This window comes from Salvelinus namaycush, chromosome 7 (assembly GCF_016432855.1).
Source record: "Salvelinus namaycush isolate Seneca chromosome 7, SaNama_1.0, whole genome shotgun sequence".
Lineage (NCBI taxonomy): Eukaryota > Metazoa > Chordata > Actinopteri > Salmoniformes > Salmonidae > Salvelinus > Salvelinus namaycush.
In genome coordinates, this window is record NC_052313.1 from 33936409 (window position 1) to 33953639 (window position 17231).

General features: G+C 42.2%; 1 protein-coding gene across 3 annotated transcripts in view; it reads left to right on the forward strand.

Moving 5' to 3' along the window:
• Nucleotides 1-17231, forward strand: part of LOC120051191 (enhancer of polycomb homolog 1-like) — an 86316-nt gene that overhangs the window by 38959 nt on the left and 30126 nt on the right. For all 3 annotated transcript variants that reach the window (XM_038997919.1, XM_038997920.1, XM_038997918.1), the window contains 5 exons: nt 8588-8733; nt 8926-9132; nt 9442-9590; nt 10870-11026; nt 14772-14930. In XM_038997919.1, the coding sequence (XP_038853847.1) occupies nt 8588-8733; nt 8926-9132; nt 9442-9590; nt 10870-11026; nt 14772-14930 (818 nt within the window). The remainder of the gene's footprint in view (nt 1-8587; nt 8734-8925; nt 9133-9441; nt 9591-10869; nt 11027-14771; nt 14931-17231) is intronic.

A 17231-nucleotide genomic window follows, 5' to 3' on the forward strand; every position in this document is an offset into this window, starting at 1 on the left:
GTTCCTTTTGTTCGATAAAGTCTCTTTATATCCAAAAACCTCAGTTTTGTTTGCGCGTTTTCTTCAGTAATCCACAGGCTCAAACGCAGTCAAAAATCCAAATTGTATCCGTAAAGTTAATAGAAACATGTCAAACGATGTTTATATTCAATCTTCAGGTTGTTTTTAGCCGAAATAATCGATAATATTTCAACCGGACAATAACGTCGTCAATTCAAAAGGTAAACAAGAAAGGCACTCTCTCTGACTCGCTCATGAAAAAGCTCTGTGACACTTTAGGGTCCACTCATTCAGACTGCTCTTACTTCCTCATTTTTCAGAATACAAGCCTGAAACAATTTCTAAAGACTGTTGACATCTAGTGGAAAGCATAGAAACTGCAATTTGAGTCCTAAGTCAATGGATACTGTAATGGCATTGAATAGAAAACTACAAAACCAACAAAAAAAATACTTCCTGAATGGATTTCTCAGGTTTTCGCCTGCCAAATCAGTTCTGTTATACTCACAGACACTATTTTAACAGTTTTGGAAACTTTAGAGTGTTTTCTATCCAAACCTACCAGTTATATGCATATCATATCTTCTGGGCCCGAGAAGCAGGCAGTTTAATTTGGGCATGCATTTCATCCAAAATTCCGAATGCTGTCCCCTACCCTAGAGAAGTTAAGAATGTGAAATGTCAGAATAATAGAGAATGATTTATTTCAGCTTTTATTTCTTTCATCACATTCCCACTAGTCAAATCCAATTTTATTTGTCACATATACATGGTTAGCAGATGTTAATGCGAGTGTAGCGAAATGCTTGTGCTTCTAGTTCCGACAATGCAGTAATAACCAACGAGTAATCTAACCTAATAATTTCACAACAACTACCTTATACACACAAGTGTAAAGGGATGAAGTATATGTACATAAAAATATATGAATGAGTGATGGTACAGAACGGCATAGGCAAGATGCAGTAGATGGTATCAAGTACAGTATATACATATGAGATGAGTAATGTAGGGTATGTAAACAGTATATTAAGTGGCATTGTTTATAGTGGCTAGTGATACATTTTTTACATCAATTTTTCCATTATTAAAGTGAGATGGAGTTGAGTCAGTATGTTGGCAGCGGCCACTAAATGTTAGTGGTGGCTGTTTAACAGTCTGATGGCCTTGAGATAGAAGCTGTTTTTCAGTCTCTCGGTCCCTGCTTTGATGCACCTGTACTGACCTCGCCTTCTGGATGGTAGCGTGGTGAACAGGCAGTGGCTCGGGTTGTTGTCCTTGATGATCTTTATGGCCTTCCTGTGACATCGGGTGGTGTAGGAGTTCTGGAGTGCAGGTAGTTTGCCCCCAGTGATGCGTTGTGCAGACCTCACTACCCTCTGGAGAGCCTTACGGTTGTGGGCGGAGCAGTTGCCGTACCAGGCGGTGATACAGCCCGACAGGATGCTCTCGATTGTGCATCTGTAGAAGTTTGTGAGTGCTTTTGGTGACAAGCCAAATTTCTTCCGCCTCCTGAGGTTGAAGAGGCGCTGCTGTGCCTTGACCACGCTGTCTGTGTGGGTGGACCAATTCAGTTTGTCTGTGATGTGTACGCCAAGGAACTTTAAAACTTACTACCCTCTCCACTACTGTCCCGTCGATGTGGATAGGGGGGTGCTCCCTCTGCTGTTTCCTGAGTCAGAAGTTTACATGCACTCGATTAGTATTTGGTAGCATTGCCTTTAAATTGTTTAACTTGGGTGAAACGTTTCGGGTAGCCTTCCACAAGCTTCCCACAATAAGTTGTGGGAATTTTCTTCCTGACAGAGCTGGTGTAACTGAGTCAGGTTTGTAGGCATCCTTGCTCGCACAAGCGTTTTCAGTTCTGCCCACAAATTTTCTATAGGATTGAAGACCCATTTGCGACCAAGCTTTAACTTCCTGACTGATGTCTTGAGATGTTGCTTCAATATATCCACCTCATTTTCCTTCCTCGTGAAGCCATCTATTTTGTGAAGTGTACCAGTCCCTCCTGCAGCAAAGCACCCTCACAACATGATGCTGCCACCCCCGTGCTTCACGGTTGGGATGGTGTTCTTCGGCTTGCAAGCGTCTTCTTTTTTCCTCCAAACATAACAATGGTCATTATGGCCAAACCGTTTTATTTTTGTTTCATCAGACCATAGGACATTTGTCCAAAAAGTACGATCTTTGTCCCCATGTGCAGTTGCAAACCGTAGTCTGGCTTTTTTATGGCAGTTTTGGAGCAGTGGCTTCTTCCTTGCTGAGGGGCTTTTCAGGATATGTCGATATAGGACTCGTTTTACTGTGGATATAGATACTTTTTGTACCTGTTTCCTCCAGCATCTTCACCTGGTCCTTTGCTGTTGTTCTGGGATTGATTTGCACTTTTCCCACCAAAGTACTTTCATCTCTAGGAGACAGAACGCGTCTCCTATCCTGAGCGGTATGACGGCTGCGTGGTCCCATTGTGTTTATACTTGCGTACTATTGTTTCTACAGATGAACGTGTTACCTTCAGGCGTTTGGAAATTGCTCCCAAGGATGAACCAGACTTGTGGAGGTCTACATTTTTTTTTTCTGAGGTCTTGGCTGATTTCTTTAGATTTTCCCATGATGTCAAGCAGAGAGACACTGAGTTTGAAGGTAGGCCTTGAAATACATCCACAGGTTCAACTCCAATTGACTCAAATTATGTCAATTAGCTTCATGATTACCATCATGTGATATGCTTTAAAATGGCTTTTTACTTTTGTTATTCTTAATGAAATTGAAGCGCAGAAGTCCGGACAAAAGTGTAAATATTTTTTAGATGCAGTATATCGCCCATTATTCTATATATTGTTGCAAACACTAACACAATTATGCCATGGGTGTTCATTTATATTTTTAGTATGAATTTCTAAATTTTAAAATTGCACAGGGCGGGGTTGAGACCCAGGGCCTCCAGCTTGATGATGAGCTTGGAGGGTACTATGGTGAGTTGTAGTCAATGAACAGCATTCTTACATGGGTATTCTTTTTGTCCAGATGGGATAGGGCAATGTGATGGTGATTCTGTCATCTGTGGACCAGTTGGGGCGGTTTGCAAACTGAAGTGGGTCTAGGGTGGCCGGTAAGGTAGCGGCGACATGATCCTTGACTAGCCTCAAAGCACTTCATGATGACAGAAGTGAGTGCTACGGGACGGTAGTAGTTCAGTTCTTTGCCTTCTTTGGTACAGGAACAATGGTAGCCTTCTTGAAGCATGTGGGGACAACAGCCTGGGATAGTTAGCGATTGAATATGTCTGTAAACACACCAGCCAGCTGGTCTGCTCATGCTCTATGGTCGCGGCTAGGGATGCCGTCTGGGCCAGCAGCCCTGCGAGGGTTAACACGTTTAAATGTTTTACTCATGTCAGCCACGAAGGAAGAGAGGGGGGGCGCAGTCTTTGTTAGCAAGCCGTTACGGTGGCACAGTATTATCCTCAAAGCGGGCAAAGAAGGTGTTTAGTTTGTAGGAAGCGTGATGTCGGTGTCTGTGACGTGGCTGTTTTTGTAGTCCGTGATTTCCTGTAGACCTTGCCACAAACGTCTCGTGTCTAAGCCGTTGAATTGCAATTCCACCTTGTCCCTGTACCGGCATTTCGCCTGTTTGATTGCCTTGCAGAGGGAATAACTACACTGTGTATATTCAACCATATTCCCAGACCTCTTTCCATGGTTAAATGCAGCGGATCGCGCTTTCAGTTTAGTGCGAATGCGGCCATCCATCCACGTTTTCTGCTTAGGGTAGGTTTTAATAGTCACAATGGTTAGAGCCAATGCATTTCTTTATAAACGCACTCACCAAGTCAGCGTATAGGTCAATGTTGTTCTGAGGCTGACAAACATATTCCAGTCCGCGTGATCAAAACAATTTTAAAGCGTGGTTTCTTATTGGTCAGACCAGGGTTGAATGGTTCTCGTCACTGGTACATCCTGTTTGAGTTTCAGCCCATAAGACGGAACGAGCAAGATGGCGTCGTGGTCAGATTTGGGAGAGCAGGGGAGGGCTTTGTATGCATTGCGGAAGTTAGAGTAGCAGTGGTCGAGAGAATAATCCCTGCGTGTCGTGCAATCAATATGCTGATAGAATTTAGGTAGCCTTGTTCTTAAATTTGCTTTGTTAAAATCCCCAGCAACAAATGCAGCCTCCGGATATATAGTTTACATAGAGTCCAGTGAAGTTCCTTGGGGGCCGTCTTGGTGTTCGCTTGAGGGGGAACGTACACGGCTGTGACTATATCTGACGAGAGTTCTCTTGGTAGGTAAAATGGCCGGCATTTGTAAGGAATTCTAGGTCGGGTGAGCAGAAGGACTTGAGTTCCTGTATGTTGTTATGATTACACCATGAGTTGTTAATCATAAAGCATACACCCCCCGCCCTTCCTCTTCCCAGAGATGTTTATTTCTGTCGGCGCGATGCATGGAGAAGCCCGGTGGCTGAACTGATTCCGACAACATATCCCGAGAGCCATGTTTCTGTCTCTCTGGAAGGCAACCCTTGCTCGTATTTTGTCTACCTAGAGACTGGACATTGGCGAGTAGTATACTCTGGAACGATGTGCACGTCTACGGAGCCTGACCAGAAGGCCGCTCCGTCTGCTGCGCCTGTGTTTTGGGTCGGCTACTGGGGATCAGATCCATTGTCCTGGGTGGTGGTCCGAACAGAGGATCCGCTTCGGGAAAGTCCTATTCCTGGTCGTAATGTTGGTAAGTTGACGTTGCTCTTATCCAATAGTTCTTCCCGGCTGTATGTAATCATCTTTGGCAGCGATTTTAAAGCTGTGAATGTTTCTGTGTAAGTCTCTTAGTGCTTTCCACACCTGGATTGTGCAACATTTGCCCATTTTATTGTTTTAAAAATTCCTCAAGGTCTGTCAAATTGGTTGTTGATCATTGCTAGTTTTGCCAGGAGATTTAAGTCAACTGTAACTTGACCATATTCACGCTCGTCTTGGTAGGCAACTGCGGTGTAGATTTGACCTTTGTTTTAGGTTATTGCCCTGCTGAATGGTGAATTCATCTCCCAGTGTGCAGACCGAATCAGGTTTTCCGCTTGGGTTTTACCTGTGTTTTAGCTCTTACTTTTTTCTTTTTTTTCTTGAGAAACTCAAGTCCTTTACGATTACAAGCATACCCATAACATGATGCAGCCACCACTATGCTTGAAAATGTGGAGAGTGGTACTCGGTAAAGTGTTGTTTTGGATTTGCCCTAAACACAGCTCTTTGTATTCGGGACAAAAAGGGAATTGCTTTGCCAATCACAGCCATTTTAACTGTTTTAAAGTCACCATTGGCCTCATGGTGAAATCCCTGAACGGTTTCCTTCCTCTCCGGCAAGTGAGGAAGGACACCTGTTTCTTTTGGGTGTGTTGATACACCATCCAAAGTGTAATTATTAACTTCAACATGCTCAAAGGGATATTTAATGCCTGTTTTTTTGTTTGTTTTTTATCAACCAATTGGAAAACCTCCCTTGTCTTTGTGGTTGAATCTGTTTGAAATCCACTGCTCGACTTAGGAACCTTACAGAGAATTGTATGTGTGGGGTACAGAGATGAGGCATTCATTCAAAATCATGTTAAATACTATAATTACACACAGTCCATGCAACTTATTATGTGACTTGTTAAGCACATTTTTACTCCTGAACATATTTAGGCTTGCAATAACAAAGGGGGTTGAATACTTATTGACTCAAGACATTTCAGCTTAAAATGTTTATTTGGCAAAGAATTTGGAAAACATGTTAACAATTTTAAATTTTCCATTTTAAATTCAGGCTGCAACACAAAGTGCGTGAAGTCAAGGGGTGTGAATACTTTCTGAAGGCACTGTATATAATGAATATGAATTCGGAGGAGAGAAATTATTTTAAATATTAAAGCATTGGATCTCTTACTAAAGGCTCTAGTCATACAAAAACTATACTTTAATCTGAACTGGTTCTCAAGCAGATTAGTAAGAATGGCTGTGTTCAAAAATGGCCTTTTCCCCTTCGTTCAGGTAGCCTCTCACTTTTGGTTATTTGAAGATCTCCAAAATATAGCTATTTTTAAAACAAGCTATAGAAAGCTGGTTGCAATTTCAGTTTGAGCCACCAGAAAACACAGAAATATTGGGAAAAATATTATGGTTAAACTCAAATATACAAATTTATAAATAAAAACAATGCATTTTTGGGGGATGATGTTTGTACATTATATCATAAATAGGACTGGTGGAGTTGTTACACATGCAGTTAGAGCTGACATTTCCATGTATTTTTCTTATCAAAAAGTATATCCAACTGATTGCAGCATTACATCAAATGGAGGAGTCAAGTGTAAAGGGGAGAAGTTAAGGAACTTCTGTCGGCCCTGCATAAAAGACCAAAATTGTGATAAAGTATACCAGTTTAATTTAATGACAAAATGTAGAGCTGTGCCATACAGGTTGCAAAACAGTTAGGAGATTTTCAATGTACCGATTCCATGGCACATTGTTTATGAACTATACACAAAACAACGCCAGATTCAAAACTTGGTTTTTCAATTTAAATTAAAACTACCTTAAATTATAGAATGTTATATGTATGGGGGATACAACCACCCCATCTCTGCAACATTTTCTGAGAAGAGACCGTATCATTAGATCACTTGTTTAGGTATGTGGCTTGTTTTTGGTCGCAAGTTCAGGAATGGCAAAAACTATTGCAACATTTACTTGGAGCTAACTCTGCAAATAGCATTGCTGGGTGATTTGAAAAGTCCTAGTCAATTGATCAGTAATATAATACTCATAGCAAAAATGTTTCTTTAATTTACAATCTGTAGAAACTATTAGAATGGAAAAGTTCACAACTTTAGTGGAACAGCAGTGGAAAAAATATGGCAGCTAGAAATCAAAACTGGATGGTCTTCAGAGATAGATGGGAGGAGTCGAGGGTAGCTGAAGGCTGGGACTAAAAACAAATTATAACTAATGTAAAATATACTGCCGTAAAATGTATATATTATGTAAACTCAGCAAAAAAAAAAAGGAATGTCCCTTTTTCAGCACCCTGTCTTACAAAGATAATTTGTAAAAATCCAAACAACTTCACAGATCTTCATTGTAAAGGGTTTAAACACCATTTCCCAAGCTTGTTCAATGAACCATAAACAATTAATGAACATGCGCCTGTGGAACGGTCATTAAGACACTAACAGCTTACACACGGTAGGCAATTAAGGTCAGTTATGAAAACTTAGGACACTAAAGAGGCCTTTCTACTTCCTCTGAAAAACGCCAAAAGAAAGATGCCCAGGGTCCCTGCTCATCTGCGTGAACGTGCCTTAGGCATGCTGCAAGGAGGCATGAGGACTGCAGATGTGGCCAGGGCAATAAATTGCAGTGTCCGTACTGTGAGACGCCTAAGACAGCGCTACAGAGAGACAGGACGGACAGCTGATCGTCCTCGCAGTGACAGACCACATGTAACAACACCTGCACAGAATCGGTACATCCGAACATCACACCTGCGGGACAGGTATAGGATGGCAACAACAACTGCCCGAGTTACACCAGAAACACACAATCCCTCCATCAGTGCTCAGACTGTCCGCAATAGGCTGAGAGAGGCTGGACTGAGGGCTTGTAGGCCTGTTGTAAGGCAGGTCCTCACCAGACATCACCGGCAACGATGTTGCCTATGGGCACAAACCCACCGTCGCTGGACCAGACAGGACTGGCAAAAAGTGCCTGCAACCGCGACTCATCAGTGAAGAGCAATCTCAATGCTCTGCGTTACAGGGAAGACATCCTCCTCCCTCGTGGTACCCTTCCTACCAGCTCATCCTGACATGACCCTCCAGCATGATAATGCCACTAGCCATACCGCCCGTTCTGTGTGATTTTCTGCAAAACTGAAATGTCAGAGTTCTGCCATGGCCAGCAAAGAGCCCAGATCTCAATCCCATTGAGTACGTCTGGGACCTGTGGGAAGGGCTAGGGCCATTCCCCCCCCAGAAATGTCTGGGAACTTGCAGGTGCCTTGGAAGAGTGGGGTAACATCTCACAGCGAGACCTGGCAAATCTGGTGCAGTCCATGAGGAGAAGATGCACTGAAGTACTTAATGCAGCTGATGGCCACACCAGATACTGACTTACTTTTGTTTTTGACCTCCCCTCCTTTGTTCAGGGACACATTGTTCAATTTCTGTTAGTCACATGTCTGTGGAACTTGTTCAGTTTGTCTGAGTTGTTGAATCTGATGTTCATTCAAATATTTACACATGTTAAGTTTGCTGAAAATAAATGCAGTCGACAGAGGGAGTACGTTTCTTAAGCTGGAAGTAGAAGCCTACGTGTTGTTGTCCATTTAGTTTACTCCAATTAGGGGATAGGTGGTAAGGTCAGGGAGAAATAATAAAGGAAAATATTTATTACAAGAATATTTGGTGAATTTGAAAGGATACAGATAATTACATTGATAGATCGCACAATTTATCTGCAATTTATGAAAGCTGGTCTACCACCTAAAACAATATATATATATAAAAAAAAAAACTAGTTTATTTTTTTACTTCTCTATCACAGCTTTCAGTTTGGATACAGAGCAGCCGGACTACGACCTGGATTCAGAGGATGAGGTCTTTGTGAATAAGCTGAAGAAGAAGATGGAGATCACCTCTCTGCAGTTTGAGGACATGATCGACCGGCTGGAGAAAGGCAGTGGCACGCAGGTACTTTACCAAACCACAATGCTGAAGGCAGGTCTCTCAGAAATTGGGACGTAGGCCAGTGTTTATCAAACCTTTTGTCGACTACCATTCTGCTTATTTGATTTTTTTTAAAGTTGAAAGGCTAGGAGTAAGCGCGGGGGTTTATTGAGTACTAGAAAGAACAGTGTGACTAAATGTGTGTTGTCTGCTCAGCTGGTGAACCTGCAGGAGGCAAAGCTGCTGCTGAAGGAGGATGACGAGCTGATCAAGGAGGTGTTTGACTACTGGACCAGGAAGAGGAAAAACTGTAAGAGCGGCTCTCTCATTCCCACGGTGAAGCAGGAGAAGAGGGACGGATCTAGCACCTCAGACCCCTACGTGGCCTTCCGCAGGAGGACCGAGAAGATGCAGACTAGAAAGGTGAGCCACGTCCTAGGTAGGATGACGGAACTGAACAAGGGCTGCGTGCAAGTATAATAAACCATTTCACTTTCAGAAAGGTGGCCTTTTCACAGGGCATTGCGATCCAGGACATGGTTGAGGGAATATTCTAACCCACCTTTTTGTATTCACTAGTGTGTAATTTAGCTATGAACTATTCTCAGGAAGTGACAGTATAGCAGAGAACCCAGTTAACATTTTAAAGTAGGAAAATGCCTAATTTAAAGGCTGCTCCCATGCTTTATTCCTGCATCAACATAGATGTTAACATCTTACTTGTGTCTGCAGAACCGTAAGAACGACGAGGCTGGGTATGAGAAGATGCTGAAACTGCGGAGGGATCTGAGCCGAGCCGTCACTATTCTGGAGATGATTAAGAGGAGGGAGAAGAGCAAGAGAGAGCTGCTCCACCTCACCCTGGAGATTGTAGAGAAGAGGTGATACATATTTGATATTATTTACGTTTTATTCATATGAATGAGGGAGACGGATGAGGTCATCACCGTGAGGAAAGAATGGATAACTTTGGAATCAAAACCCCACCATTTCTCTCTGGGATTTTTCTGCTGTTGTGGATTATGAATGAATTGTCCCCCAAATCAATGAAACAGTTACTTTCTCTGTGATTGTAGCAGACTATTAACTGAACAGGTTTTTTTTTGACAAACCTGGCCGTTTTGTATCTGTGGCTCTGTAGTAGCCTGTCTGGTTGATTTTAAACTGCGATGTTTGTTTAAAAAAATGACGTGCTAATACCCATCATACAGGATGTGTCCCAAATGGCACCTTATTCCCTAGTACACTATGGGCCCTGGTCAAAAGTAGTGCACAAGATAGGGAATATGGGACGCATCCTGTATGATGGTATTAGCACGTTTTTTTTAAGGAGACGGGCTCTGCTGCTCATGTTAATTGGCAGCATCGTTCAGTGCTCTGTTTTGCATACATTATCAAATAGAGTTCATCTTATTTTTTCAGTAAGGTCAAAGCAATGAGCTCATTGACTTTGACTCGTTACACTGCTGCCCATTAAAAATAATGGTATTGTCGGCACAGAATGGAATAGAATAAGCTGGGCTTACTGTTGGTTAGTTGCGTATTATATTTCTTAAAACATTTTTGGGGGCTTGCTGTTCCCTTGTGGAGCAGTCTATGCTGTGTCCCAAATGGCAGCCTTTTTCCTATATAGTGCACTACTTTTGAAGAGGGCACATTGAGCTCTGGACAAAAGTAGTGCACTATATTGGAAATAAGGTGCCATTTGGGACTTAACTATACAAATATCACGTATTAGAATGGAATATATTTCATCTGAAAGTTGCTGTCACTGACTTTTTGATTTGTAGTGCTTCTGATTTGTAGTGACATTGCAATTTCCGCCTGTTATCAGCCTACCCTGCGCTGGTGGCTCCCTTTTTTTATTCCTATGGTTTTATTTTTACTTAGTTATATTGGGATATTCTATTTTTGATGGGAGATGTTTTGCACTCCTATGCTAAAAAGCTTGTCAGTGGCATGGCAGAGACACAGGTAGCTAACGTCCTTCACTGGGCATTTTCTCAAATTTAGAAATGGTGTAGCCTACCCGCGTCCAGTAACCTGCATGTGCAAAGTAAAAAAAGATGGCACACTGTTTTATTGTGCAACGTTTTGACCCAAAACGGTCTTTCTCCGAGTCTTAATCAAGCCCCCTTTATCTCCATGTGTCCTCCCCAGGAACGGCATGCCTGACTACGGCAGTGAGGTGATGGCTGAGGCCCTGGCCCAGAGGGCTCTGGTGAAGCCCATCTACACGATACCCATCATTCCCCTCTCCAACAGCAACCAGTACCGCCACCAAGACCACATGGACATGAAGGACTACAAAACGAAGGTAAGAGACAGGGCATAAAATTAACTTTTTTGTCCACCAGCCAAGTAAATTAGACCAACTGTTATGCCTATGTGCAACGCTTCTAAAAAATTAATTTCACTCAGCTCTTCACGCGTGCATAGCCCCCAACCAGGCAGGCAGTGTTGCAGCTCGAGGAAGGCTATATAGTATTTGAAGTTTAACTTTGTATAATTAATTTACCAGCTATGAAACAAAACTGAGAATTATATAACTGCAACTGCAGCATTTATTTTACTATATACAGTTGAAGTCTGAAGTTTACATACACTTAGGTTGGAGTCATTAAAACTCGTTTTTCAACCACTCCACAAATTTCTTGTTAACAAACTATAGTTTTGGCAAATCGGTTAGGACATCTACTTTGTGCATGACACAAGCAATTTTTCCAACAATTGTTTACAGACAGATTATTTAACTTATAATTCACTGTATCACAATTCCAGTGGCTCAGAAGTTTACATACACTAAGTTGACTGTGCCGTTAAACAGCTTGAAAAATTCCAGAAAATAATGTCATGGCTTTAGCAGCTTCTGATAGGCTAATTGAGTCAATTGGCGGTGTACCTGTGGATGTAATTCAAGGCCTACCTTCAAACTCGGTGCCTCTTTGCTTGATATCATGGGAAGATCTAAAGAAATCAGCCAAAAAAATTGTGGACCTCCGGGTACAAAAGTATCTATATCCACAGCAAAACAAGTCCTATATCGACATAACCTGAAAGGCCGCTCAGCATGGAGGAAGCCACTGCTCCAAAACTGCCATTAAAAAAGCCAGACTACGGTTTGCAACTGCACATGGGGACAAAGATTGTACTTTTTGGACAAATGTACTCTGGTCTGATGAAACAAAAATTGAACTGTTTGGCCATAATGACCATTATGTTTGGAGGAAAAAGGGGGAGGCTTGCAAGCCGAAGAACAACATCCCAACCGTGAAGCACGGAGGGGGCAGCATCATGTTGTGGGTGTGCTTTGCTGCAGGAGGGACTGGTGCACTTCACAAAATAGATGGCATCATGAGGAATGAAAATGATGTGGATATATTGAAGCAACATCTCAAGACATCAGTCAGGAAGTTAAAGCTTGGTTGCAAATGGGTCTTCTAAATGGACAATGACCCCAAGCATACTTCAAAAGTTGTGTCAAAATGGTTTAAGGACAACAAAATCAAGGTATTGGTGTGGCCATCACAAAGCCATGACCTCAATCCCTTGGAAAATGTGTGGGCAGAACTGAAAAGGCGTGTGCAAGCAAGGAGGCCTACAAACCTGACTCAGTTACACCAGCTCTGTCAGGAGGAATGGGCCAAAATTCACCCAACTTATTGTGGGAAGCTTGTGGAAAGGCTACCTGAAACGTTCGACCCAAGTTAAATAATTTAAAGGCAATGCTACCAAATACTAATTGAGTGTACATAAACTTCTGACCCACTTGGAATGTGATGAAAGAAATGAAAGCTGAAAGAAATGAAAGCTAATAGTCATTCTCTACTATTATTCTGACATTTCACATCACATAAAGTGGTGATCCTAACTGACCTAAGACAGGGAATGTTTACTAGAATTAAATGTCAGGAATTGTGAAACTGAGTAAATGTATATGGCTAGGTGTATGTAAACTTCTGACTTGAACTGTAAATGTGGTCAAATGCATGTGAAATACTCGCACGGTGGAGCCCTGACCACCCGCCAGCGTGGCTGGTGAAATAGACATCTTACCTGCCAATGCCAAAATTGACCCGGAGGTGGTGGTGTTCATTTTAGGCCCTCAAGAGGCAGATATTCCCATAGCTGTTGTATTGATAAGGAGACTGAACATCGTTATGGCATCTTCAGTAACAGCTTTACTATACTGAACAAAAATATAAACGCAACAATGTCAAAGATTTCTGACATTTGTGTTATTTCATACAAGGAAATCAGTCAATTGAAATACATAAATTAGGCCCTAATCTATGAATTTCACATGACTGGGAATGCAGATATGCATCTGTTGGTCACAGATACCTTAACAAAAGAGGTAGGGGTTTGGATCAGAATACCAGTCAGTGTCTGCTGTGACCACCATTTGCCACATGCAGCATGGCACATCTCCTTTGCATAGAGTTGATTGTGGCCGGTGGAATGTTGTTCCACTCTTAAACGGCTGTGCGAAGTTACTGGATATTGTCAGGAACTGGAACACGCTGTCGTACACGTCAATCCAGAGCATCCCGAACATGCTCGATGGGTGACATGTCTGAGTATGTAGGCCATGAAAGAACTGGGACATTTTCAGCTTCCAGGAATTGTGTACAGATCCTTGCGACATGCGACCGCACATTAGCGTGCTGAAACATGAGGTGTTGGCGGCGGATAAATGGCACGACAATGGGCCTCAGGGTCTGTTCAGGGCACTCTTAACCAGCATGGCTACCATGCCATTCTGCAGAAATACGCCATCCCATCTGGTTTGCGCTTAGTGGGACTATCATTTGTTTTACAACAGGACAATGATCCAAAACACACCTCCAGGCTGTGTAAGGGCTTTTTGACCAAGGAGAGTGATGGTGCTGCATCAGATGACCCGGCCTCCACAATCACTCAACCTCAACCCAATTGAGATGGTTTGGGATGAGTTGGACCGCATAGTGAAGGAAAAGCAGGCAAGAAGTGCTCAGCATATGTGGGAACTCCTTGAAGACTGTTGGAAAAACATTCCTCGTGGCTAAAATGCTGCTATCGGTATGTGGTGCCGCACGAGACAAACTGAGCATAAAGCTTCCGTTTCCTGTTTTTGTAGCATTTGCTCTGCGTGCAATTTGAGGAGTTGAGACAAATGGTATTGTTAGAAAGGTCAACTTCTCTATTACAGTAAAATGTCTCAACGTATTCCACTTCCCATATGACCGAGACTGTTGGACAAAACCTCGAATGCAAATAGCTAATTGACACCACTTGTCAGAGGAAGAATTGATCTCAGCTGTGTTTTTGTGAGTCACAGGGGTAGGGGCGTTGTGTGTATTTGTTGTGTGTGTGTGTGTGTGTGTGTGTGTGTGTGTGTGTGTGTGTGTGTGTGTGTGAAAGGGAAGGTGCACACAGCACTGAAGGTTAGAAGGAGAAGAGACCAAAAAGACAACATGAGAACAAGAGGATGTAAATGCTTATATAAAAAATACTTGCTTCATGCGATCCAGACATTTTGGAAATAATTCGATATATTGCCCAGCCCTAAGGTACATATCGAATCATCTTGAAATTGAAAGATGCTCATCCCTACTACTTATGACTGGGTGATGAGTGACTCTATTGTTTCTCTCCCACCCTCATCTGTTGATGTAACCCTGTCCCTCCACACTCCTAGTCCAAACCCCGCTGTCCCTTTGCTTTCGTTATTTCCATTGTTTTGACTTATGACACCCCTGCTCCCCCGTATTGTAGCATTTCCCCCTGCCTTTTCCCCCTGGGGCCTTAGGTTGAATGGGAGTTCAGTTCACTAACCCTCAGCAGAGGGGGGTGGGGTCTGGTCAGGGAGAGGCACGATCTGTCTGGGCAGAAGGATATGGTGCGTGCCTCGCCCACCATCTTCATATCAATGAGTCTTAACTCACTACACTGTTCTGTTTCTAAATGATTCTCCCCATCACAGCGCCACCTCCATAAGAAATTCTACAGGGCTCAGACACATTTCTGTTGCTCGTGGAGTAAATGGGCCATTAATTAGTCTTCTATATTCTTCCTTCCAGCCAGAGAAAACTGAAGTGGTCCGAATGAAGAGGAAGTACGAGAAGAAGCCTAAGATTCCTCCTCTCTCTGCACCCCAACACTCTGGCCCCTCTGTGTTCAACCCCAAGGACCTCAACCAGTACGACTTCCCCAGCTCTGACGACGAACCCTTTTCCCAGGTGAACTCATAAATAACACTGCTGGTGGTGATGAGTGATGCGGCCTAAATGGCACCCTATTTATTTACTGTTTTACGAAATGTGATGCCATTTAGGGCGTAGATGGTAGAGGTCGACCGATTATGATTTTACCTCAGATATCGATTATTACAGGACAAAAAAAGCCGATGTCGATTTTTTTTTAATGTATTTGTAATAATGACAATTACAACAATACTGAATGAACACTTTTAAAAAAAACTTTATATAATATATCAATAATATCAATTTAGCCTCAAATAAATAATGAAACATGTTCAATTTGGTTTAAATAATGCAAAAACAAAGTGTTGGAGAAGAAAGTAAAAGTGCAATATGTGCCATGTAAGAAAGCTAACGTTTAAGTTCCTTGCTCAGAACATGAGAACATATGAAAGCTGGTGGTTCCTTTTAACATGAGTCTTCAATATTCCCAGGTAAGAAGTTTTAGGTTGTAGTTATTTTAGGAATTATAGGACTTTCTCTCTCTACGATTTGTATTTCATATACCTTTGACTATTGGATGTTCTTATAGGCAGTTTAGTATTGCCAGTGTAACAGTATAGCTTCCGTCCCTCTGCTTGCCCCTACCTGGGCTCGAACCAGGAACACATCGACAACAGCCACCCTCGAAGCAGCGTTCCCCATGCAGAGCAAGGGGAACAACTACTCCAAGTCTCAGAGCGAGTGACGTTTGAAACGCTATTAGCGCACACCCCGCTAACTAGTTAGCCATTTCACATCGGTTACACCAGCCTAATCTCGGGAGTTGATAGGCTTGAAGTCATAAACAGCTCAATGCTTGAAGCACAGCGAAGAGCTGCTGGCAAAACGCACTAATGTGCTGTTTGAATGAATGCTTACGAGCCTGCTGGTGCCTACCACCGCTCAGTCAGACTGCTCTATCAAATCATAGACTTAATAATAACATAATAACACGCAATAAGACGTTTATTCTTTCAGTGAAATACGGAACCGTTACGTATTTTATCTAACGGGTGGCATCCCTAAGTCTAAATATTCCTGTTACATTGCACAACCTTCAATGTTGTCATAATTATGTAAAATTCTGGCAAATTAGGCAGCCCAAACTGTTGCATATACACTGATTCTGCGTGCAATGAACGCACGAGAAGTGACACAATTTCACCTGGTTAATATTGCCTGCTAACCTGGATTTCTTTTAGCTAAATATGCAGGTTTAAAAAATATATACTTCTGTGTATTGATTTTAAGAATTTTATTGATGTTTATTGTTCGGTACAGTCGTGCAACGATTGCGCTTTTTTCAAATCATCCCCCGTTTGGCGAAGTTGGCCGTCTTTGTTAGGAAGAAATAGTCTTCACAGTTCGCAACGAGTCATGTTAGCAGGCAATATTAACTAAATATGCAGGTTTAAAAATATATACTTGTGTATTGATTTTAAGAAAGGCATTGATTTTTATGGTTAGGTACACATTGGAGCAACGACAGTCCTTTTTCCGAATACGCACTGCATCGATTATATGCAACGCAGGACACGCTAGATAAACTAGTAATATCATCAACCATGTGTAGTTAACTAGTGATTATGATTGATTGTTTTTTATAAGATAAGTTTAATGCTAGCTAGCAACTTACCTTCTTACTGCATTCACATTCGCGTAACAGGCAGTCTCCTCGTGGAGGGCAATGTAATCAGATGGTTAGAGCTTTGGACTAGTTAACTGTAAGGTTGCAAGATTGAGTCCCCGAGCTGACAAGGTAAAAATATGTCATTCTGCCCCTGAATAAGGCAGTTAACGCACCGTTCCTAGGCCGTCATTGAAAATAAGAATGTGTTCTTAATTTACTGCTCAGGCGTTCCGCCAGCGGAACTCCTCCCACATTCCACTGAAAAGGCAGAGCGCGAAATTCAAAATATATTTTTTTGAAATATTTAACTTTCACACATTAACAAGTCCAATACAGCAAATGAAAGGTACACATCTTGTGAATCCAGCCAACATGTCCGATTTTTAAAATGTTTTACAGCGAAAACAGCACGTATATTTATGTTAGCTCACCACCAAATACAAAAAAGGACAGACATTTTTCACAGCACAGGTAGCATGCACAAAGCCAACCTAACTAACCAAGAACCAACCAAACTAACCAACAAACAACTTCATCAGATGACAGTCTTATAACATGTTATTCAATAAATCTGTTTTGTTCGAAAAATGTGCATATTTGAGGTATAAATCAGTTTTACATTGCAGCTACCATCACAGCTACCGTCAAAAATAGCACCGAAGCAGCCA